The sequence below is a fragment of the Panulirus ornatus genome, chromosome 9, assembly GCF_036320965.1.
Source record: "Panulirus ornatus isolate Po-2019 chromosome 9, ASM3632096v1, whole genome shotgun sequence".
NCBI classification, from domain to species: domain Eukaryota; kingdom Metazoa; phylum Arthropoda; class Malacostraca; order Decapoda; family Palinuridae; genus Panulirus; species Panulirus ornatus.
In genome coordinates, this window is record NC_092232.1 from 30,769,817 (window position 1) to 30,794,864 (window position 25,048).

At 41.8% G+C, this 25,048-nt stretch overlaps 1 protein-coding gene across 8 annotated transcripts in view; it reads left to right on the plus strand.

Annotated features, from left to right (window-relative positions):
- The window catches only part of snama (something that sticks like glue), a 301,283-nt gene that overhangs the window by 42,921 nt on the left and 233,314 nt on the right, over positions 1–25,048 (plus strand). For 7 of the 8 annotated variants that reach the window (XM_071664963.1, XM_071664959.1, XM_071664964.1 and 4 more), the window contains exon 2: positions 6,777–6,943. In XM_071664963.1, the coding sequence (XP_071521064.1) occupies positions 6,778–6,943 (166 nt within the window). In that variant the 5' untranslated portion in view covers position 6,777. Of the gene's footprint in view, positions 1–72; positions 94–6,776; positions 6,944–25,048 lie in introns of those variants that run through there. The other variant, XM_071664961.1, reaches the window with a different exon arrangement.

Consider the following 25,048-nt stretch of genomic DNA (forward strand, 5'->3'; position numbering starts at 1 on the left):
ATGATGAAAGTCCAACAAACCAGTCCTTTAGTTTATGCAATGAGGGGTGCCACGAATCTTTGGGTTCCTGCCTGACTCTACTACCACTGAAAGGTAGGGCTCAGACAGAAGTAGTACTGGCCCCTTCCATGATCTATCCCTCCATGAAAGACCTGCCTCTTTATCCATTTACTGTAACAATATTCATGGTTTCTCCTGTTCCACACCAACTGTTTAGTACCTTCCCTGATATCTTACGTTTCTCGAAGACCAAATTGTTTAATAATGTTTCCACTAGGTGCTCTGTGACATCCAACTTTAGTTTCCACTTGTGATTCTGGTTCAAAGGTAGTGTCTGTGTTTATTCCAAAATCAACACCTGTTGCACACCCTGAAAACCTTGATTCCCCAAACTTTGATGTTGTCTTGCTCTTTTGCTCCCAAGTACCACCTATTCTTTTGTATGACCTACTGCTATCTTAATTGTACACATTTTATATCTTCTACTATCTAAACTCTTGTCATGAGGTTGTGACATTCTTTCTCCCACAAACTAAGATCCTCTGCCTGAGGGATTTCATTGAATTTTTATGGTTGAATTCTTATACTTATTCAAACATCAGCAAACCTGTTGCATTATTTGAGGACCTTGATGTTTTCTTGCTGGATGTGTCTCCAAACAACCCCCATTTCTATTGTTTCACTTACTGCTCTCCTGATTGTACTCATTTTTATCTTCGACTGTCTCATGCCATGAGGCTGTGACATCCTTTTACCCTCAGGCTGAGATCCTGTACCTAGGAGGTTTCAGTGTTCACCAGAGTGAGTGGTTGCTTTACTTCCATACTAATTGTAGGGGGATGGAAGCCCTTACATTCTCCATTCGCAATGGTCTGTAGCAAATTATCACTAACCCTACTATTTTTTATATACATGTTTGAGGCTCCAGATCCACTTTCTATCCATCTCTCTATCAAAAACTCGTTAAAACACTCATCTCTACTTTGACAGTTCTGTAATTTTACCTCTTGACACAATTTACACCTAATGAAAAATAATTCTGCGCTTAAGATTTGATACAAAATAACACACCATGAGTGAAAAAACTCCTGAGGTACAGTTCATGGTTGGTATCCCTGGTATACCATTGTTATGGTGGTTCTGCATGCAGATTGTGCTTCATGAACCACATTATGCTTCATGGTAGAAACTAAGCACTACAACATTTCTCACAATAACACCACCATAGTGTCAATTCTTGCTACCGATAGACTTGCAATCACAGAGTATTAGATATATTGTAAGGGTTAACTGGTCATGTGCCAAGCAGTTTCATTGTTTGTTAGGTAAGTCGAACACATTTTACCAGAAAATATTTTACTTTTAATTCTCTCGCTAGTTACTGTAGGAACTCCATGCTGCTCGGACGCAGTTTAACTTAATTTGCTTAGATGCACATAGTCTGGACCAATGTGTATGCTTGGACATGCTAACCTGCTTAAGTCTAGACCAATGTGTATGCTTGGACATGCTAACCTGCGTAGCAGTTTTGCCATTGCTGTGGTCCACACCGTTTGGTGTGATGATCGCTGTGGGTGTATTCTCCAAGCTTTTTATCTCATGTAACATAGCTGTGCTTTGATGTAAACATTACAATTCATACAGTGCATTTTGAAGCACAACTTAGTGCAGGTTGAACCAGTTTTGTTTCCATCATATCTGATACATTGTATTCAGATGACAAACCTCTTGTGATAATCTGTGCTAGGTGGGTGATTTCAGTACCAATCACCCACCCTCCCTCCCTCCCTTCCCCTTTGAACCTGCTATTCTTATGTTTAGCATACTAAAGAAAAATCATTCCTCAATTCGTCTCATTTCCAGCTTCATAATTGTGCCAGTACTGTGCATAATGTTATATCACTGTTACTGTACGCAAATATCTGTGTTCTTTGTGCATGTGGGCTTATGTTGTTGCATTTCATAATGTAAGAAATCCTTAGATGTCATGTGGAGTCATTGGTTAGCATGTGCACTTCAGTGAAGATTGTTGGTATTATTATATTACAGATGGTAATGCTATGCCATTTAGAGGCTTTCAGACTGACATTATGTATTCCCGTTTATGGAATGCTAAGTACCATACAAAAAACATATTTCACCCACACACACACACACACACACACACACACACACACACACACACACACACACACGTACCAGCCACACCAGGGATCGTTGTGAGGTGTATCAGAGTCAAGGGTGCCAAATAATTTTTCAGTAAGTGTATATACTTTGTATTACTGTATATCCACGCTTTTTTGGAAAGCCCACATTATGGAAATAGCTAAGTGTGACTCTAAGAAATGGGATTCCTGTTTAGATGTTGAAAATTTTTTTCATTGGAACGGTTGCTCTGTTCTTACAGAGGATTGATCCACCCTTGAATGGAGTACTGTTCTCACATCTGGGGTGGTTCTAGCTCTGCAGCCTTACTTGATGGAGCTTTGTTGAAAGCAGCCTGACTTATCATCTCTCCCTGGCTAACTTCAAAACTTGACTCACGTGCCCTACACTGCAGTTTTGGTTTACTTTCCCTCTTCCCTAGGTATTACTTTGGCTTTTGCTACTTAGAGCTGGCTGCTTGCATACCCCTCACCCACTGTCTAGACTGTAAACCATGCAATACTTGGCAAGCTGCTTCATCATATGATTACTGTGAGGTTGTAGGCAACTTGAGGGTGGGTTGGTTTGATAATTATTTCTTTCCTTACACCTTGTAGCTTTGGAGCTTTCCACCCTTTGATGTCATTCCTGGTAATTATGACCTAGCACACTTTGAAAGACAGTTTTTTCACTTCCTCCAGAATTTGTAAATATTTTCCCTTGTCTTCTTTTCCCCATTCATTAACCTCCCAACACTTCAATTAAGGCCCAGCTTTGATGTGAACTTTTGTCAGACCGGAGCATTCAACATTGAAAAAAGAAAAGAAGCACAAAGAATGTAAAGCTAATGACAGTAAAGCAGTTCTATATCTCTGATGCTTTTTTCCTCGGAGCTCCCACAAGGGATGACCTCAGGAATGGTCTCCTTATCCCAGTACTTACATGCCTCCCATTGCATACACCATTACAATCATTCTTCCACCATTTCTCTCCCTCCAGTATTCTTCCACCCAATTTGCCCATGTCACAGGTGGTCTTCCTCTCACACCAAACCCCTTAATTGCACTATCATGCACTCATTGTGAACACCCAGGCTCACATTTTTTTTCCACATGCCCAAACCACTTCAAAGTATTGCATTTCACCCACTACAGCACAACACAATTAATTCCCTTTGCATTCCCTGCCATAGCACATTTCTCATACTCCCCTTCATTTCTTTCTTCATTCCAACTAGTCACACCACATGCTTTTCTCAAATAGCTCATTTCCATAGCTTGGATTCCTGACATCTGTGACTAATCCATGTCTGTGTGTTGGGTGCATAGGTCAAGGTTGGAAAGACAATGTTGTTCCTTGATCCTCTTTCCACTTCCATACTTACACCTCTACTCTTCATTATTCTATTAAGGGACCCAATGACTTACCTTGTACTGCTTTCTCCCTTATCTCTCCCATATCACCAAACTTACCCAAGGCAGCTCCTAAATATTTAGATTCTCATTTCTTCCAGTCTTCATTCATACACAAAGCACAATTTAGTACACTTTCTTCTTTCACTCTCTTTCCTTTCAAACACCAAAACTGTACTTTTACTTGCATTTCCTTTAATTGCCTATGCATACACACATCAGAAAACACACAGCCATCTAGAACTCCTCTTCACTCCCGGCAAACGACACAGACACCAGCCACTGTATCTCACCACCACCCTCCATCTCCGCACCCCTTTTCCCAAGTTTTGCTTTTCTCTCTTATCATTCCATCCATATATGTATTATAAAGCCATGGTAGTATCATGCAGCCCTGCCTCACACCTTCATGTATACCAAAACTTTTGCTCAGCTCTCCATCCGCTCTTACAATTTGTGTTCCATACCATCCAAAAATTTTCCCCCTACCCCATATATCCTTAACATATCCCACAAGGCATTCCACTTGAATGTCATATCTTTTCTCTAGATCCATAAAAGCTGCATACAACTTCTTACCCTTCATTAATTACTTTTCCATGGTCGTCTTTACCACAAAAATCTGATCCACACATCCACCTTTCCTAAAAACCCTATTGCTCTGCATTTAGTCGCTTCCATCCAGTCGCTTCCATCACTGAATCAATCAATATTCTTGCATACACTTTTCCTGGTATACTTAACAGACTTATTCCTCTATTATTGCTACAAACATCCTTTGCACCTTTTGAATAAAGGAACAATAATAGCTTTCACCCAATTCTCAGGCACACCCTTCTGATTTCATGCTAAATTACATATCAGATGCATCCACTATGTCACACTTTCTCCTCCACATTTAAGCTTTTCAGCCATAATCCTATCTCCTCCAGAAGCCTTTCCTACCTCAGTCCTATTATTGCTCTTTGTACCCCCTTTTTTTTTTTGCACGACCTTTCTCGGTCTTTCATCCACTGCCACAAAGTCAATCAAAGCCTTTTGCTCTTCTCTTTCATCATTCCTCATCCATGTATATTTGTGGATCATCTTTTGCAAAAAAAGGTGTTTGCAAGGAATATTCTCTTCCTTCCATCCTCCATTCCCATTCATGTATCATCTGCTGCCTCCCCTTCTTCCACATTCATCAGTTCTTCAAAACACTCTTTCCATCTTCCTTTCACTTCTTCCTTTTGACTCAGCAACTCCCCTTCCTTACTTCTCGCATTAACATTTACATTCTCACATCCACCTCTTTACTTTTATCATCGTCCAGTATAGTTTCTTATTATCCGAAATATTTCCCTGAACTTTCTTCCAAAATCTTCACATATTCTTTCTTTGCTTTCCTCTATCAGCTTCTTAACATTATGCTTACATGTTTTATATTCTTCCCTCCTCCTTTGCTGAACTTCTGCTATAATCCCATCAAGCAATCTACCATATGCTTTTTTCTTCTCTTTTACAGTATTTCTGATCTCTTCCGTCCACCATGCATTACCCTTTTTATTCCTGTCTCACAACCATGTATCCAACTACTAATTCTACAGTCTTTTAGTAGTATTTCTCTAAACATTTTAAACCCCTTCACACATGACTGCACCATACACTTACTGCACCTTCATCAAAGCTTTCAGTTACCTTCCTTTCATACTTCTCCCTGCAGTTTTTCCAGTTCATCTTCCTGGTTGCTGCCAGTTTTACCTTTCCATTCTTCCTCAACCATACTTTTACTTCTTCATCCGTGCAAGAACTGTGAAATGGTAAGAGTCTCCAAAGAATCATCTCACAACTCTAGCATCTAGCATGGCCTGTCTCAGTCTTTCATCCACTGCCACAAAGTCGGTCAAAGCCTTTTGCTCATCTCTTCCATCATTCCTCATCCATGTATATTTGTGGATCATCTTATGCTAAAAAAGGTGTTTGCAAGGAGTAACTCCCTCTTGCAACAAATATCCCCAAGATAACTTCCATTCTCATTTTCTCCAGGTATTTCCTTTTTACCAACTATCTCACCAATTTTATGACATCCTATTTTTGCATTCAAAACTGTGTATACATTCATATTCAAATTTCTCCAGAAAAGCTTTATTTCATCCTAACCTTGTACAGTCTTCATATTCACAGGAGCATGTACACATACCCATGTGTACTTTACCATCCCAGTCTCTCCCTTCACCCACACAGATATTCTTGATCGATTTCAGTCATGTTCTGTAACACCCTCCCACTTTCTCGGTGACAGCAGAATTGCACATACTTTTTTCCCTCTTCCCTGATAATTTTCACTCATTCCCATCCTTACCACTCTTCCTTCCACACCCTTCTATAACTTACATTCATCATTTCCATTTCCACACACACTGCTTAAGGATGTAGGTTTCCCTAATCCACAGCACATCCAAGCTGCAACTTTTAAACTTCTCCACAAGCTCCCTCATTTTACTCTCACCAGTTATCCCATTTACATTGAGCACTACCACCTTCAGTTGCTTGTCGCTTTTACTGCTAAGAATAACTTTTTTGACTCCAGTGCTGCTTCTTGGCCTTTTGTTGTATCAAACAGAATTTATGAAAGTTGTACATTGCAAAAATACTGGTGATTAATTGAAATACTATATGCCTTGCAATCTAGTTAATATAAAAGTAAAGGAAAACTTGTAAAGTATTAAAAAGAATCTTACCAAATGGGCAGATTTGTAAAAACAGAAATAAAAGGCAAAGCATTGCTGAAAAAATAGACTCATGTAATTGGTAGTTTCAGAGAAGAAAAGGTAGTTGGTCGTAGAGATAGAAAATGAGACGAGAGATATGATAGTAAACTTGGAAAACAAAAAGACTTTTCATAATGGTATTAATCAGCTGTTCCTAGTAAGTACTATCCTCTGCATTAATAGTTATGACAGGCTTCCTAATTATATTTACCCCTCTGCGTTTAAGTGAAAATGTGATTCCAGCAGTTTGTAGCCTTTTTTGCTGTAATCAGAGTTCTGCTAAATATGTTTTATCTTGTGGGAAATTTAAGAATTTTTTTTTAATCAGGTTTCCCCACATTGTAAATATGTTGCATCTGTTGTGGGAAATTTAAGATTTTTTTTTAATAATCAAATATCCCACATTGTCTGAAATTTATGGTCAGTTTATAGTATGATAAATACAATTGCCAACTTTTTTCCCTTGCAGGATGTCGGTACATTATAAGTTTAAGTCTGCGGTGGAGTATGACACACTGCCAGTGGATGGTGTGCATATCAGCCTTGAGGACCTGAAAGAAGCAATAATTCAGCAGAAGAGACTTGGACGTGGACAACCTTATGATTTGCAGATCACTAATGCCGAAACGAAGGAAGGTGAGTTGATCATGTTGTTTGCCTACAAGTTTGTATTGATGATTTTGAAATGCTGATATACATTAACAATTTAGCAAAGTTATGATTTTCTCTCCACTGCTGTGGGGAGGAAATGAGAGTAAATGAAGCAAGGAGAGTGGTGAGGAATGGAAGATATATAGGGAAGCAGTGATGTCATGTGAAAGGTGGGAGGGAGGCAGATTAGAAAGGGTAGTGCATGCTGGGATGATGTAAAGTTGCTAGTGAAAAAGAAGAGAGAGTCATTTGGGTGGTATTTACAGGAAAGGAGTGCAAATGATTGGGGATAAGAGAAGGTGGCAGGAGTTGAAAAGAGGGCAAATTAGAGTTGGGGTGAGGGAGTATTTGTAAGCTTTAGGTAGAATAAGAAGTTTTGGAAGTAGATGAGTAATGTGTGAAAGACAAGAGAACAGTTGGAACCTTCAGTAAAGTGGGCAAAAGAGGAATTGATAATGGAAGTAGATGAGTAATGTGTGAAAGACAAGAGAACAATTGGAACCTTCAGTAAAGGGGGCAAAAGAGGAATTGATAATGGGTAGTGATGAAGTGAGATGAGTGAGTATTTTGAAGGATTGTTAGATATGTTTGATGATGGGTCAGCAGATATAGGGTGTTTTGTTCATGGTGGTATGCAAAATGAGAGAGTCATGGAGAGTGATTTGGTGAAGAGAGAGGTGGAGAAAACCTTGTGTAAGATGAGATGCAGCAATGTGGCGAGTAGATGGTATTGCTGTTGAATTTATTGTGAAAAAGGGTGGTTGTATTATGGATTGGTTGGTAAGGATATTCATTGTATGTATGGATCATGGTGAGGTTCCTGACAAGTGATGGAATGCGTGTATAGTGCCACTGTATAAAGACGGGGGATAAAGATGAGTGTTCAAACTACTTAGATATATGTTTGTTGAATATACCTGGTAATTTGTATAGGAGGGTGTTGCTTGAGAAGGTGAAGGCATGTACAAAGCATCATATTGGGGAGGAGCAGTGTGGTTTCAGAAGAGGTAGAGGATATGTGGATCAGATGTTTGCTTTAAAAAATGAGAAATATGTAGAAAAAGTGATGGATTTGTTTGAGGCATTTATGAATCTTGAGAAGCCATATGGTAGTGTTGATAGAGATGCTTTGTGGAGGTCTTAAGAAAATACTGTGTTGGAGGAAAGCTGCTAGAAGCAGTGAGAAGTTTTTGTCAAGGGTGTAAGGCATGAATATGAGTAGGAAGAGAGGAGAGTGAATGGTTCCAAGTGAAGGTTGGTCTGTGACAGGGATGTCTGATGTCACCATGGGCATTCACTTTGTTAATGGATGGGAAGGGGAAGTGAATGCTAGAGTCTTGGAGATAGGGGCGAGTACGCAGTCTGTAGGGGATGACAGGCCTTGGGAAGTGAGTGTGTTGTTTGCCGATGATACAGCACTTATGGCAATTTGAGAGAGAAACTGCAGAAGTTGGTGACTGCCTATGAAAGTGTTTGTTAAAGGAGAAAGTTGAGAGTTATTATGAATAAAAGCAAGGTTATTAGTCTAATAGAGTGGATGCATGCGATATGCACTTTAGCATGAGAACAGAATGTTGTACCTGAGGAGTGGGTGAAAGCTATTATTGTTCCTTTATTGAAAGGAAAAAGTGCTAAAGGTTTATTTACCAATAATTGGAGAATAAGTATATTGAAAAAATGTTGATTGATAGAATGTTGGAAGTTACTGAATGCAGAATAAGTGAGGAACAGGGGGGTTTCAGGAAAGGCAGGGATGAGTGGATCAGGTTTTTGTCGTAAAGATGACCGTGGAAAAGTATTTAGTGAAAGGCAAGAAATTGTATGCAGCTTTTGTGGATCTGGAGGAAGCTTATGACAGAGTTGTGTGGAATGCTTTATGGGACTATGTTAGGATATATGGGGTAAAAGACCAGCTATTGAATTGTGTGAAAGCCATCTATAGAGGAGCAAATGCATATGTATGAGTGGATGGAGAGTTGAATGAAAGTTTAGGTATACATGTGAGTGTAAGCCAGGGCTGTGTGATGTGACTGTGGCTTTTTGATATTTATTTATCTCTTTATATTTATTTCTTCCTACATGTACACATGCCTTACATCCTCAGTAAATACTTTTCACTGCTTCTAACAACTTGCCTCCCACACCATATATTCTTAATACCTTAATACCTTCCACGTGTAGGAAGAGAGGAAAGTGATTGGTTCTCAGTGAATGTAGGTTTGCGACAGGGGTGTGTGATGTCGCCATGGTTGTTTAATTTGTTTATGGATGGGGTTGTTAGGGAGGTGAATGCAAGAGTTTTGGAAAGAGGGGCAAGTATGAAGTCTGTTGGGGATAAGAGAGCTTGGGAAGTGAGTCAGTTGTTGTTCGCTGATGATACAGCGCTGGTGGCTGATTCATGTGAGAAACTGCAGAAGCTGGTGACTAAGTTTGGTAGAGTGTGTGAAAGAAGAAAGTTAAGAGTAAATGTGAATAAGAGCAAGGTAATTAGGTACAGTAGGGTTGAGGGTCAAGTCAATTGGGAGGTAAGTTTGAATGGAGAAAAACTGGAGGAAGTAAAGTGGAGAAAAACTGGAGGAAGTAAAGTGTTTTAGATATCTGGGAGTGGATCTGGCAGCGGATGGAACCATGGAAGCGGAAGTGAATCATAGGGTGGGGGAGGGGGCGAAAACCCTGGGAGCCTTGAAGAGTGTGTGGAATTCGAGAACATTATCTCGGAAAGCAAAAATGGTTATGTTTGAAGGAATAGTGGTTCCAACAATGTTGTATGGTTGCGAGGCGTCGGCTATGGATAGAGTTGTGCGCAGGAGGATGGATGTGCTGGAAATGAGATGTTTGAGGACAGTGTGTGGTGTGAGGTGGTTTGATCGAGTAAGCAACGTAAGGGTAAGAGAGATGTGTGGAAATAAAAAGAGCGTGGTTGAGAGAGCAGAAGAGGGTGTTTTGAAATGGTTTGGGCACATGGAGAGAATGAGTGAGGAAAGATTGACCAAGAGGATATATGTGTCGGAGGTGGAGGGAACGAGGAGAAGTGGGAGACCAAATTGGAGGTGGAAAGATGGAGTGAAAAAGATTTTGTGTGATCGAGGCCTGAACATGCAGGAGGGTGAAAGGAGGGCAAGGAATAGAGTGAATTGGATCGATGTGGTATACCGGGGTTGACGTGCTGTCAGTGGATTGAATCAGGGCATGTGAAGCGTCTGGGGTAAACCATGGAAAGCTGTGTAGGTATGTATATTTGCGTGTGTGGACGTATGTATATACATGTGTATGGGGGTGGGTTGGGCCATTTCTTTCGTCTGTTTCCTTGCGCTACCTCGCAAACGCGGGAGACAGCGGAAAAAAAAAATATTTATTTATTTTGCTTTGTCGCTGTCTCCTGTGTTAGTGAGGTAGCACAAGGAAACAGACGAAAGAATGGCCCAACCCACCCACATCCACATTTATATACATACATGTCCACACACGCAAATATACATACCTATACATCTCAACGTATACATATATATACACACACAGACATATACATGTATACACATGTACATAATTCATACTGTCTGCCTTTATTCATTCCCATCACCACCTCGCCACACATGAAATAACAACCCCCTCCCCCTCATGTGTGCTAGGTAGCACTAGGAAAAGACAACAAAGGCCACATTCGTTCACACTCAGTCTCTATCTGTCATGTAATAATGCACCAAAACCACAGCTCCCTTTCCACATCCAGGTCCCACAGAACTTTTCATGGTTTACCCCAGACGCTTCACATGTCCTGGTTCAATCCATTGACAGCACGTCGACCCCGGTATACCACATCGTTCCAATTCACTCTATTCCTTGCACACCTTTCACCCTCCTGCATCTTCAGGCCCCGATCACTCAAAATCTTTTTCACTCCATCTTTCCACCTCCAATTTGATCTCCCACTTCTCGTTGTTCCGTCCACCTCTGACACATATATCCTCTTTGTCAATCTTTCCTCACTGATTCTCTCCATGTGACCAAACATTTCAAAACACCCGCTTCTGCTCTCTCAACCACACTCATTTTATTACCACACATCTCTCTTACCCTGTTATTACTTACTTGATCAAACCACCTCACACCACATATTATCCTCAAAGATCTTATTTCCAACACATCCACCCTCCTTTGCACAACTCTATCTATAGCCCATGCCTCACAACCATACAACATTGTTGGAACCACTATTCCTTCAAACCTACCCATTTTTGCTTTCCGAGATAATGTTCTCGACTTCCACACATTCTTCAAGGCTCCCAGAGTTTTCTCCCCCTCCCCACCCTATGATTCACTTCCGCCTCCATGGTTCCATCCGCTGCCAGATCCATTCCCAGATATCTAAAACACTTCACTTCCTCCAGTTTTTCTCCATTCAAACTTACCTCCCAATTGACTTGACCCTCAACCCTACTGTACCTAATATCCTTGCACTTATTTACACTCAACTTTCTTCTTTCACACACTTTACCAAACTCAGTCACCAGCTTCTGCAGTTTCTCACATGAATCAGCCACCAGCGCTGTATCATCAGCGAACAACAACTGACTCACTTCCCAAGCTCTCTCATCCACAACAGACTGCATACTTGCCCCTCTTTCAAAAACTCTTGCATTCACCTCCCTAACAACCCCATCCATAAACAAATTAAACAACCATGGAGACATCACACACCCCTGTCGCAAACCTACATTCACTGAGAACCAATCACTTTCCTCTCTTCCAACACATACACTTGCCTTACATCCTCGATAAAAATTTTTCACTGCTTCTAACAATGTGCCGCCCCCACCATATATTCTTAATACCTTCCACAGAGCATCTCTGTCAACTCTATCATATGCCTTCTCCAGATCCATAAATACTACATACAAATCCATTTGCTTTTGTAAGTATTTCTCACATACATTCTTCAAAGCAAACACCTGATCCACACATCCTCTACCACTTCTGAAACCACACTGCTCTTCCCCAATCTGATGCTCTGTACATGCTTTCACCCTCTCAATACCCTCCCATATAATTTCCCAGGAATACTCAGCAAACTTATACCTCTGTAATTTGAGCACTCACCTTTGTCCCCTTTGCCTTTGTACACTGGCACTATGCAAGCATTCCACCAATCCTCAGGCACCTCATCATGAATCATACATACATTAAGTAACCTTACCAACCAGTCAACAATACAGTCACCCCCTTTTTTAATCAATTCCACTGCAATACCATCCAAACCCACTGCCTTGCCGGCTTTCATCGTCCAAATGCCTCGTTCCTCTCTTTCACTAACAATCTTACTTCATCCTACCACTCACTACCCTTTCTAACCTGCCCACCTCCCACCTTCTCATGCCACAAGCATCTTTTACACAAGACATCACTGTTTCCCTAAATACATCCCATTCCTCCCCCACTCTTCTTACGCCCTTTGCTCTCGCCTTTCTCCATTGTGCACCGAATCTCTCCAGGTACTTCCTCACTCAAGTCTCCTTTCCAGGCTCACTTACTCTCACCACTCTCTTCACCCCAACATTCTCTCTTCTTTTCTGAAAACCTTTACATATCTTCACCTTCACCTCCACAAGATAAGGATTAGACATCCCTCCCGTTGATCCTCTCAGCACGTTAACATCCAGAGTTCTCTCTTTCATGTGCCTATCAATTAACACGTAATCCAATAACGCTCTCTTGCCATCTCTCCTTCTTACATATGTATACTTTTTAAACCAGGTATTCCCAATCACCAGTCCTTTTTTGGCACACAAATCTACAAGCTCTTCACCCTTTCCATTTACAACACTGAACACCCCATGTACACCAATTATACCCTCAACTGCCACATTACTCACCTTCGCATTCAAATCACCCATCACTATAATCTGATCTTGTGCATCAAAGCTGCTAACACACTCACTCAGCTGCTCCCAAAACACATGCCTCTCATGATCTTTCTTCTCATAACCAGGTGCATAGGCCCCAGTAATCACCCATCTCTCTTCATCCACTTTCAGTTTTACTCAGTTTACTTTCTTACACTCTATCACATACTCCCACAACTCCTGCTTCAGGAATAATCTACTCCTTCCTTTGCTCTTTTCCTGTCACCAACCCCTGACTTTACTCCCAAGACATTCCCAAACCACTCTTCCCCTTTACCCTGGTGCTTTGTTTCACTCAGAGCCAAAACATCCAGGTTCCATTCCTCAAACATACTACCTGTCTCTCCCTTTTTCTCATCTTGGTTACATCCACACACATTTAGACACCCCAATCTGAGCCTTCGAAGGGGATGAGCATTCCCCACATGACTCCTTTTGTTTCCCCTTTTAGAAAGTTGAAATACAAGGAGGGGAGGGTTTCTAGCCCTCTGCTACTGTTCCCTTTTGTCGATTAAAGGGGAAGGTAGCGGGGGACTAGAAACCCTCCCTCCTTGATTTCTAACTTTCTGTAAAGGGAAACAGAAGAAGGAGTTATGAGGGGAGTGCTCATGGAGGTGAAGGTGAAAATTTGTAGAGGTTTTCAAAAAAAAAAAAAAATGAATGTTGGGGACGAGAGTGGTGAGAGTAATTGACCTTGGAAAGGAGACTTTTGTGAGGAAGTGCCTGGAGTGATTGAGTGTAGAATGGCAAAAGGTGAGAGCAAATGACATGAGGGGAGTGGGTGAGGAATGTGATATATTTAGGGAAGCAGTGATGGCTTGCGCAAAAGATACGTGTTGCATGAGAAGGGTGGGAGATGGGCAGTTTAGAAAGGGTAGTGAGTGGTGGGATAAAGAAGTAAAGTTATTAGAGAAAGAGAAAAGAGATGCATTTGGATGATACTTGCAGGGCAGAAGTGCAAATGAATCGGAGGTGTATAAATGAAAGGGGCAGGAGGTCAAGAGAAAGATGCAAAGGTTGAAAAAGATGGCAGATGAAGTTGGGGTGAGAGAGTATCATTTAATTTTAGGGAGAATAAATAGTTGATTTGGAAGGAGGCAAACAATGTGTAAGACGAGAACAAATGGGAACATCAGTGAAGGGGGAAAGTGGAGAAGTAATAACAGGTAGTGATGTAGTGAAAAAGATATGAAGAGAGTATTTTGAAGTTTTAATAATATAGTAACAGATATAGGGAGTTTTGGTCGGGGTGGTGTGTAAAGTGAGAGGGTCAGGGAGAATTGTTTGGTTAAGAGAGAAGAGGTAGTGAAAGCTTTGCAGAAGATGGTATTGCAGTGCAATTGATTAAAAAGGGGGTGACTGTGTTGTTGAATTGGTTAGTAAGGATATTCAGTGTATGTATGGACCATGGTGAAGTGCCTGAGGATTGGTGGAGTGCATGCATAGTGCCATTGTACAAAGGCAAAGGGAATAAACATGAGTGTTCAAACTATAGAGGCATAATTCTGTTGAGTATTCCTGGGAAATTATATGAGAGGGTATGGATTATTCCTGGGAAATTATACGGGAGGGTATTGATTGACAGGGTGAAGGTATGTACAGGACATCAGATTGGGGAAGAGCAGTATGGTTTCAGAAGTGGTAGAGGATGTGTAGATCAGGTGAATGCTTTGTAGAATTTATGTGAGAAATACTTATAAAAACTGATGGATTTGTATGTATCATTTATGGATCTGGAGAAGGCATATGATAGGGTGGATAGAGACGCTTTGTGGAAGGTTTTAAGAGTATAGAAAGCGGAAGGTTTTAAGAGTATATGGTGTGGGAAGTAAGTTGCTAGAAGCAGTGAAAAGTTATTACCAAGGATGTTGGGCATGTGTACGAGCGGGAAGAGAGGAAAATGATTGGTTCCCAGTGAATGTTGGTCTGCGGCAGGGGAGTGTGAGGTCCCCATGGTTATTTAATTTGTTTATGGATGGGGTGGTCAGAGAGGTAGATTGAAGAGTTTTGGAGAAAGGGGCAAGTATGCTGTCAGTTGGGGATGAGAGGGCTTGGGAAATGAGTCAGTTGTTGTTTGGCTCTGATACAGTTCTGGTGGCTGATTCGGATGAGGAACTGCAAATGTTGGTGACTTGAGTTTGGAAAAGTGTGTGAAAGGAGAAAGTTGAAAGTAAATGTGAATAAGAGCAAGATTAAGTTTAGTAGGGTTGAGGGACAAGTTAATTGGGACGTAAGTTTAAATGGAGAAAGGTTGGAGGAATTGAAGTGTTTTAGATATATCCAGGATTGGACTTAATAGTGAGTGGAACCATGGAAGTGGTAGTTAGTCACAAGGTGGGGGAGGGGTTGAAGCTTCTGGTAGCAATGAAGAATGTGTGGAAGGAGAGAACATTATCTGAGAGAGCAAGAATGTTTATGTTTGAAGGAATAATAGTACCATCAGTATCACATGGTTGTGAGGCATGGACTATAGATCAGGTTGTATGGAGGGGGTGATGTGTAGGAAATGAAATTTTTGAAGACAATATGTGGTGTGAGATGGTTTGATCGAGTAAGTAATGAAAGCATGAGAGAGATTAGTGGAAATAAAAAGAGTGTGGCTGAGAGAGCAGAAGAGGGTGTGTTGAAATGGTTTGGACATATGGAGAGAGTGAGTGAGGAAAGGTTGACAAAGAGGATATATGGCAGAGGTGGAGGGAATAAGGAGAAGCAGGAGACCAAATTTGGAGGTGGAAGGATGGAGTGAAAAAGATTTTGAGCAATTGGGGCCATAACATGCAGGCGGGTGAAAGGCATGCAAGGAATAGAGTGAATTGGAATAATGTGGAATATTTGAGTTGACATTCTGTGAGTGGACTGAACGTGTGAAATATGTGGGGTAAACCATGTATAGGTGTGTGGGGCTTGGATGTGGATAGGGAGCTGTGGTTTTGTTGCATCACACATGACAGCTAGAGACTATGGCCGTTTTTGTCCATTTTCCTGGTGCTACCTCGCTGAAGCAGGGGATGGTGATGCTGTTTTCCTGTTGGGCAGGGTGGTGACAGGAATGGATAAATGCAAGCAAGTATGAATATGTACATGTGTATCTATGTAATGTCTGTGTATGTATATGTGCATATGTAGGCTTTTATGTATATATATGTGTATATGAGTGGATGGGCCATTGTTTGTCTGTTTCCTGGTGCAGGAAACTGCGATTATGTTGCCTTCTACTACACGTAGGGAATATGTGGGAAGTATACTTTTTCCCCTATCCCTCCTGCATGTTCAGGCCCCGATCACACAAAATCTTTTTCACTCCATCTTTCCACCTCCAATTTGGTCTCCCTCTTCTCCTCGTTCCCTCCACCTCCGACACATATATCCTCTTGGTCAATCTTTCCTCACTCATTCTCTCCATGTGACCAAACCATTTCAAAACACCCTCTTCTGCTCTCCCAACCACGCTCTTTTTATTTCCACACATCTCTCTTACCCTTACGTTACTTACTCGATCAAACCACCTCACACCACACATTGTCCTCAAACATCTCATTTCCAGCACATCCATCCTCCTGCGCACAACTCTATCCGTAGTCCACGCCTCGCAACCATACAACATTGTTGGAACCACTATTCCTTCAAACATACCCATTTTTGCTTTCCGAGATAATGTTCTCGACTTCCACACATTCTTCAAGGCTCCCAGAATTTTCGCCCCCTCCCCCACCCTATGATCCACTTCCGCTTCCATGGTTCCATCCGCTGCCAGATCCACTCCCAGATATCTGAAACACTTCACTTCCTCCAGTTTTTCTCCATTCAAACTCACCTCCCAATTGAATTGACCCTCAACCCTACTGTACCTAATAACCTTGCTCTTATTCACATTTACTCTTAACTTTCTTCTTTCACACACTTTACCAAACTCAGTCACCAGCTTCTGCAGTTTCTCACATGAATCAGCCACCAGCACTGTATCATCAGCGAACAACAACTGACTCACTTCCCAAGCTCTCTCATATATATATATATATATATATATATATATATATATATATATATATATATATATATATATATATGGGCATGAGAAGAAAGATCATGAGAGGCAAGTGTTTTGGGAGCAGCTAAATGGGTGTGTTAGCGGTTTTGATGCACGAGACCGGGTTATAGTGATGGGTGATTTGAATGCAAAGGTGAGTAATGTGGCAGTTGAGGGAATAATTGGTATGCATGGGGTGTTCAGTGTTGTAAATGGAAATGGTGAAGAGCTTGTAGATTTATGTGCTGAAAAAGGACTGATGATTGGGAATACCTGGTTTAAAAAGCGAGATATACATAAGTATACTTATGTAAGTAGGAGAGATGGCCAGAGAGCGTTATTGGATTACGTGTTAATTGACAGGCGTGCGAAAGAGAGACTTTTGGATGTTAATGTGCTGAGAGGTTCAACTGGAGGGATGTCTGATCATTATCTTGTGGAGGCTAAGGTGAAGATTAGTATGGGTTTTCAGAAAAGAGGAGTGAATGTTGGGGTGAAGAAGGTGGTGAGAGTAAGTGAGCTTGGGAAGGAGACCTGTGTGGGGAAGTACCAGGAGAGACTGTGTACAGAATGGAAAAAGGTGAGAACAATGGAAGTAAGGGGAGTGGGGGAGGAATGGGATGTATTTAGGGAATCAGTGATGGATTGCGCAAAAGATGCTTGTGGCATGAGAAGAGTGGGAGGTGGGCTGTTTAGAAAGGGTAGTGAGTGGTGGGATGAAGAAGTAAGAGTATTAGTGAAAGAGAAGAGAGAGGCATTTGGACGATTTTTGCAGGGAAAAAATGCAATTGAGTGGGAGAAGTATAAAAGAAAGAGACAGGAGGTCAAGAGAAAGGTGCAAGAGGTGAAAAAAAGGGCAAATGAGAGTTGGGGTGAGAGACTATCAGTAAATTTTAGGGAGAATAAAAAGATGTTCTGGAAGGAGGTAAATAGGGTGCGTAAGACAAGGGAGCAAATAGGAACTTCAGTGAAGGGCGTAAATGGGGAGGTGATAACAAGTAGCGGTGATGTGAGAAGGAGATGGAATGAGTATTTTGAAGGTTTGTTGAATGTGTCTGATGACAGAGTGGCAGATATAGGGTGTTTTGGTCGAGGTGGTGTGCAAAGTGAGAGGGTTAGGGAAAATGATTTGGTAAACAGAGAAGAGGTAGTAAAAGCTTTGCGGAAGATGAAAGCCGGCAAGGCAGCAGGTTTGGATGGTATTGCAGTGGAATTTATTAAAAAAGGGGGTGACTGTATTGTTGACTGGTTGGTAAGGTTATTTAATGTATGTATGACTCATGGTGAGGTGCCTGAGGATTGGCGGAATGCGTGCATAGTGCCATTGTACAAAGGCAAAGGGGATAAGAGTGAGTGCTCAAATTACAGAGGTATAAGTTTGTTGAGTATTCCTGGTAAATTATATGGGAGGGTATTGATTGAGAGGGTGAAGGCATGTACAGAGCATCAGATTGGGGAAGAGCAGTGCGGTTTCAGAAGTGGTAGAGGATGTGTGGATCAGGTGTTTGCTTTGAAGAATGTATGTGAGAAATACTTAGAAAAGCAAATGGATTTGTATGTAGCATTTATGGATCTGGAGAAGGCATATGATAGAGTTGATAGAGATGCTCTGTGGAAGGTATTAAGAATATATGGTGTTGGAGGCAAGTTGTTAGAAGCAGTGAAAAGTTTTTATCGAGGATGTAAGGCATGTGTACGTGTAGGAAGAGAGGAAAGTGATTGGTTCTCAGTGAATGTAGGTTTGCGGCAGGGGTGTGTGATGTCTCCATGGTTGTTTAATTTGTTTATGGATGGGGTTGTAAGGGAGGTAAATGCAAGAGTCCTGGAAAGAGGGGCAAGTATGAAGTCTGTTGGGGATGAGAGAGCTTGGGAAGTGAGTCAGTTGTTGTTCGCTGATGATACAGCGCTGGTGGCTGATTCATGTGAGAAACTGCAGAAGCTGGTGACTGAGTTTGGTAAAGTGTGTGGAAGAAGAAAGTTGAGAGTAAATGTGAATAAGAGCAAGGTTATTAGGTACAGTAGGGGTGAGGGTCAAGTCAATTGGGAGGTGAGTTTGAATGGGGAAAAACTGGAGGAAGTGAAGTGTTTTAGATATCTGGGAGTGGATCTGTCAGCGGATGGAACCATGGAAGCGGAAGTGGATCATAGGGTGGGGGAGGGGGCGAAAATTTTGGGAGCCTTGAAAAATGTGTGGAAGTCGAGAACATTATCTCGGAAAGCAAAAATGGGTATGTTTGAGGGAATAGTGGTTCCAACAATGTTGTATGGTTGCGAGGCGTGGGCTATGGATAGAGATGTGCGCAGGAGGATGGATGTGCTGGAAATGAGATGTTTGAGGACAATGTGTGGTGTGAGGTGGTTTGATTGAGTAAGTAACGTAAGGGTAAGAGAGATGTGTGGAAATAAAAAGAGCGTGGTTGAGAGAGCAGAAGAGGGTGTTTTGAAATGGTTTGGGCACATGGAGAGAATGAGTGAGGAGAGATTGACCAAGAGGATATATGTGTCGGAGGTGGAGGGAACGAGGAGAAGAGGGAGACCAAATTGGAGGTGGAAAGATGGAGTGAAAAAGATTTTGTGTGATCGGGGCCTGAACATGCAGGAGGGTGAAAGGAGGGCAAGGAATAGAGTGAATTGGAGTCATGTGGTATACAGGGGTTGACGTGCTGTCAGTGGATTGAATCAAGGCATGTGAAGCGTCTGGGGTAAACCATGGAAAGCTGTGTAGGTATGTATATTTGCGTGTGTGGACGTGTGTATGTACATGTGTATGGGGGGGGGGGGGGTTGGGCCATTTCTTTCGTCTGTTTCCTTGCGCTACCTCGCAAACGCGGGAGACAGCGACAAAGTATAAAAAAAAAAAAAAAAAAAAAAAAAATATATATATATATATATATATATATATATATTATGCTGTCTCCTGCGTTAGCGAGGAAGCGCAAGGAAGCAGACGAAAGAATGGCCCAACCCACCCACATACACATGTATATACATAAACGCCCACACACATGCACATACATATACATTTCAACGTATACATATTTATACATATACGCATGTACACATTCATATTTGCTGCCTTCATTCATTCGCATCGCCACACACACACACACACACACACACACACACACACATATATTTATTATACTTTGTCGCTGTCTCTTGTGTTAGTGAGGTAGCGCAAGGAAACAGACGAAAGAATGGCCCAACCCACCCACATACACATGCATACACGTCCACACCCACTTATACCTATACATTTCAATGTATACATATAGATGCATACACTGACATATACATATATACACATGTACATGATTCATACTTGCTGCTTTTATTCATTCCTGTTGCCACCTCACCACACATGAAATGACAACCCCTTCCGCTACATGCGCTCGAGGTAGCGCTAGGAAAAGACAACAAAGGCCACATTTGTTCACACTCAGTCTCTAGCTGTCATGTATAATGCACCAAACCCACAGCTCTCTTTCCACATCCAGGCCCCACAAAACTTTCTATGGTTTACCCCAGACGCTTCACATGCCCTGGTTCAATCCACTGACAGCACGTCAACCCTAGTATACCACATCGTTCCAATTCACTTTATTCCTTGCATGCCTTTCACCCGCTTGCATGTTCAGGCACCCGATCACTCAAAATCTTTTTCAATCCGTCTTTCCACCTCCAATTTGGTCTCCCACTTCTCGTTCCCTCCATCTCTAACACATATTTCCTCTTTGTCAATCTTTCCTCACTCATTCTCTCCATGTGACCAAACCACTTCAAAACACCCTCTTCTGCTCTCTCAACCACATTCTTTTTATTACCACGCATCTCTCTTACCCTTTCATTACTTACTCGATCAAACCACCTCACACCACATATTTTCCTTAAAGATCTCATTTCCAACACATCCACCCTCTTCTGCACAACTCTATCTATAGCCTACGCCTCGCAAACATATAACATTGTTGGAACCACCATTCCTTCAAACATACCCATTTTTGCTTTCTGAGATAATGTTCTCACATTCTACGCATTTTTCAATGCTCCCAGAACTTTCACCCCCTCCCCAACCCTGTGACTCACTTCTGCTTCCATGGTTCCATCCGCTGCCAAATCCACTCCCAGATATCTAAAACACTTCACTTCCTCCAGGTTTTCTCCATTCAAACTTACCTCCCAATTGACTTGTCCCTCAACCCTACTGTACCTAATGCTAATAACCTTGCTCTTTTTCACATTTACTCTCTGCTTTCTTCTTTCACACACTACCAAACTCAGTCACCAGCTTCTGCAGTCTCTCACCAGAATCAGCCACCAGCACTCTATCATCAGCGAACAACTGACTCACTTCCCAAGCCCTCTCATCCACAACAGACGGCATATTTACCCCTCTCTTCAAAACTCTTGCATTCACCTCCCTAACAACCCCATCCATAAACAAAATTAAACAACTATGGAGACATCATGCACCCCTGCTGCAAACCGACATTCACTGAAAACCAATCTCTTTCCTCTCTTCCTACTCCTACACATGCCTTACATCCTTGATAAAAACTTTTCACAGCTTCTAGTAACTTACCTCCCACACCATATATTCTTAATACCTTCTACAGAGCATCTCTATCAAATATCATATGCCTCCTCCAGATCCATAAATGCTACATACAAATCCATTTGTTTTTCTTAGTATTTCTCACATACATTCTTCAAAGCAAGCACCTGATCCACACATCCTCTGCCACTTCTGAAACTACACTGCTCTTCCCCAGTCTAATGCTCTATACATGCTTTCACCCTCTCAGTCAATACCCTCCCATATAATATCTCCAGAATACTCAACAAACTTATACCTCTGTAATTTAAGCACTCACCTTTATCCCCTTTGCCTTTGTACAATGACACTATGTGTGCATTGCACCAATCCTCAAGCTTTTACTACCTCTTCTCTGTTTACCAAATCATTCTCCCTTACCCTCACACTTCGCAAACCACCTCGACCAAAACACCCTATATCTGCCACACTCTATCATCTAACACATTCAACAAACCTTCAAAATACTCACTCCATCTCCTTCATTAAATATTCTTACCAACCAGTCAACAACACAGTCACCCCCTTTTTTAATAAATTCCACTACAATACCATTCAAACCTGCTGCCTTGCTGGCTTTCATCTTCCGCAAAGCTTTTACTACCTTTTCTCTGTTTACCAAATTATTCTCCCTTCCCCTCACACTTCGTAAACCACCTTGACCAAAACACCCTATATCTGCCACTCTATCATCTAACACATTCAACAAACCTTCAAAATACTCACTCCATCTCCTTCTCACGTCACCTTTACTTGCTACTACCTCTCCATTACCCCCCTTCACCGTTGTTCCCATTTATTCTCCTGTCTTACACATTTTGTTTACTTCCTTCCAAAACATATTTTTACTCTCCCTAAAATTTAACGATACTCTCTCACCCCAACTCTCATTTACCCTCTTTTTTTTACCTCTTGCACCTTTCTCTTAACCTCGTGCCTCTTTCTTTTATACAATCCCAGACATTTGCACTATTTCCTTGCAAAACTCGTCCAAAAGCCTCTCTCTTCTCTTTCACTAATAATCTTACTTCTTCATCCCACCACTCACTACCCTTTCTAATCTTCCCACCTCCCACGCTTCTCGTGCCACAAGCATCTTTTGCACACAAGCCATCACTGCTTCTTTAAATACATCCCATTCCTCTCCCACTCCCCTTACTTCCTTTGCTCTCACATTTTTCCATTCTGCACTCAGTCTCTCCTGGTACTTCCTCACACAAATCTCCTTCCCAAGCTCACTTACTCCAACCACTCTCTTCACCCCAGCCTTCTCTATTCTTTTCTGAAAACATCTACAAATCTTCACCTTCGCCTCCAAAAGATAATGATCAGACATCCCTCCAGTTGCACCTCTCAGCAGATTAACATCCAAAAGTCTCTCTTTCACGAACCTATCAATTAACACATAATCCAATAATGCTCTCTGGCCATCTCTCCTACTTACATAAGTATACTTATGTATACATCTTTTTTTAAGAGGTATTCCCAATCACCTGATATTTTTTAAGCACACAAATCAACAAGCTCTTCACCATTTCCATTTACAACACTGAACACCCCATGTACACCAATTATTCCCTCAACTGCCACATTACTCACCTGTGCATTCAAATCACCCATCACTATAACCCGTTCTTGTGCATCAAAGCTACTAACCCACTCACTCAGCTGCTCCCAAAACACTTGCCTCTCATGATCTTTCTTCTCATGTCCAAGTGCATATGCACTAATAATCTCCCATCTCTCTCCATCCACTTTCAGTTTTACCCATATCAGTCTAGTAGGGTTTACTTTCTTACACTATCATATACTCCCACCACTTCTGTTTCAGGAGTAATGCTACTCCTTCCCTTGCTCTTGTCCTCTCACCAACCCCTGACTTTACTCCCAAAACACTCCCAAACCACTCATCCCCTTTACCCTTGAGCTTCGTTTCACTCAGAGCCAAAACATCCAGGTTCCTTTCTTCAAACATACTACCTCTCTCTCCTATTTTGTCATTTTGGTTACATCCACACACATTTAGACACCCCAATCTAATTCTTCGAGGAGAATGAGCACTCCCCGCATGACTCCTTCTGTTTTCCCTTTTAGAAAGTTGAAATACAAGGAGGGGAGGGTTTCTAGCTCCATGCTCCCATCCCAATTAGTCGCCTTCTACAACAGTGAGGAATGCGTGGGAAGTATTCTTTCTCCCCTATCCCCAGGGATATATATATATATATATATATTTATTTTGCTTTGTCGCTGTCTCCCGCGTTAGCGAGGTAGCGCAAGGAAACAGCCCAAAGAATGGCCCAACCCACCCACATACACATGTATATACATACACGTCCACACACGCAAATATATATACCTATACATCTCAACGTATACATGTATATACACACACAGACATATACATATGTACACATGTACATAATTCATACTGTCTGCCTTTATTCATCCCATCGCCACCTCTCCACACATGAACTAACAACCCCCTCCACCCCCCCTCATGTGTGCGAGGTAGCGCTAGGAAAAGACAGCAAAGGCCCCATTCGTTCACACTCATTCTCTTGCTGCCATGTAATAATGCACCGAAACCACAGCTCCCTTTCCACATCCAGGCCCCACAGAACTTTCCATGGTTTACCTCGGATGCTTCACATGCCCTGGTTCAATCCACTGAAAGCACGTCGACCCCAGTATACCACATCGTTCCAATTCACTCTATTCCTTGCATGCCTTTCACCCTCCTGCATGTTCAGGCCTGTCACTCAAAATCTTTTTCACTCCATCTTTCCACCTCCAATTTGGTCTCCTACTTCTCCTCGTTCCCTCCACCTCTGACACATATATCCTCTTGATCAATCTTTCCTCACTCATTCTCTCCATGTGACCAAACCATTTCAAAACACCCTCTTCTGCTCTCTCAACCACACTCTTTCTTTTACCACACTTACGCTATTATTACTTACTCTATCAAACCACCTCACACCACATATTGTCCTCAAACATCTCATTTCCAGCACATCCACCCTCCTGCGCACAACTCTATCCATAGCCCACGCCTAGCAACCATAAAACATTGTTGGAACCACTATTCCTTCAAACATACCCACTTTTGCTTTCCGAGATAATGTTCTTGACTTCCACACATTCTTCAAGGCTCTCAGAATTTTTGCCCTCTCCCCCACCCTATGATTCATTTCCGCTTCCATGGTTCCATCCACTGCTAGATCCACTCCCAGATATCTATATTTATTTATATTTTATTATACTTTGTCGCTGTCTCCTGCGTTTGTGAGGTAGCGCAAGGAAACAGACGAAAGAAATGCCCCCCCCCCCATACACATGTATATACATACATCCACACACGCAAATATACATACCTACACAGCTTTCCATGGTTTACCCCAGACGCTTCACATGCATTGATTCAATCCACTGACAGCACGTCAACCCCGGTATACCACATCGCTCCAATTCACTCTATTCCTTGCCCTCCTTTCACCCTCCTGCATGTTCAGGCCCCGATCACACAAAATCTTTTTCACTCCATCTTTCCACCTCCAATTTGGTCTCCC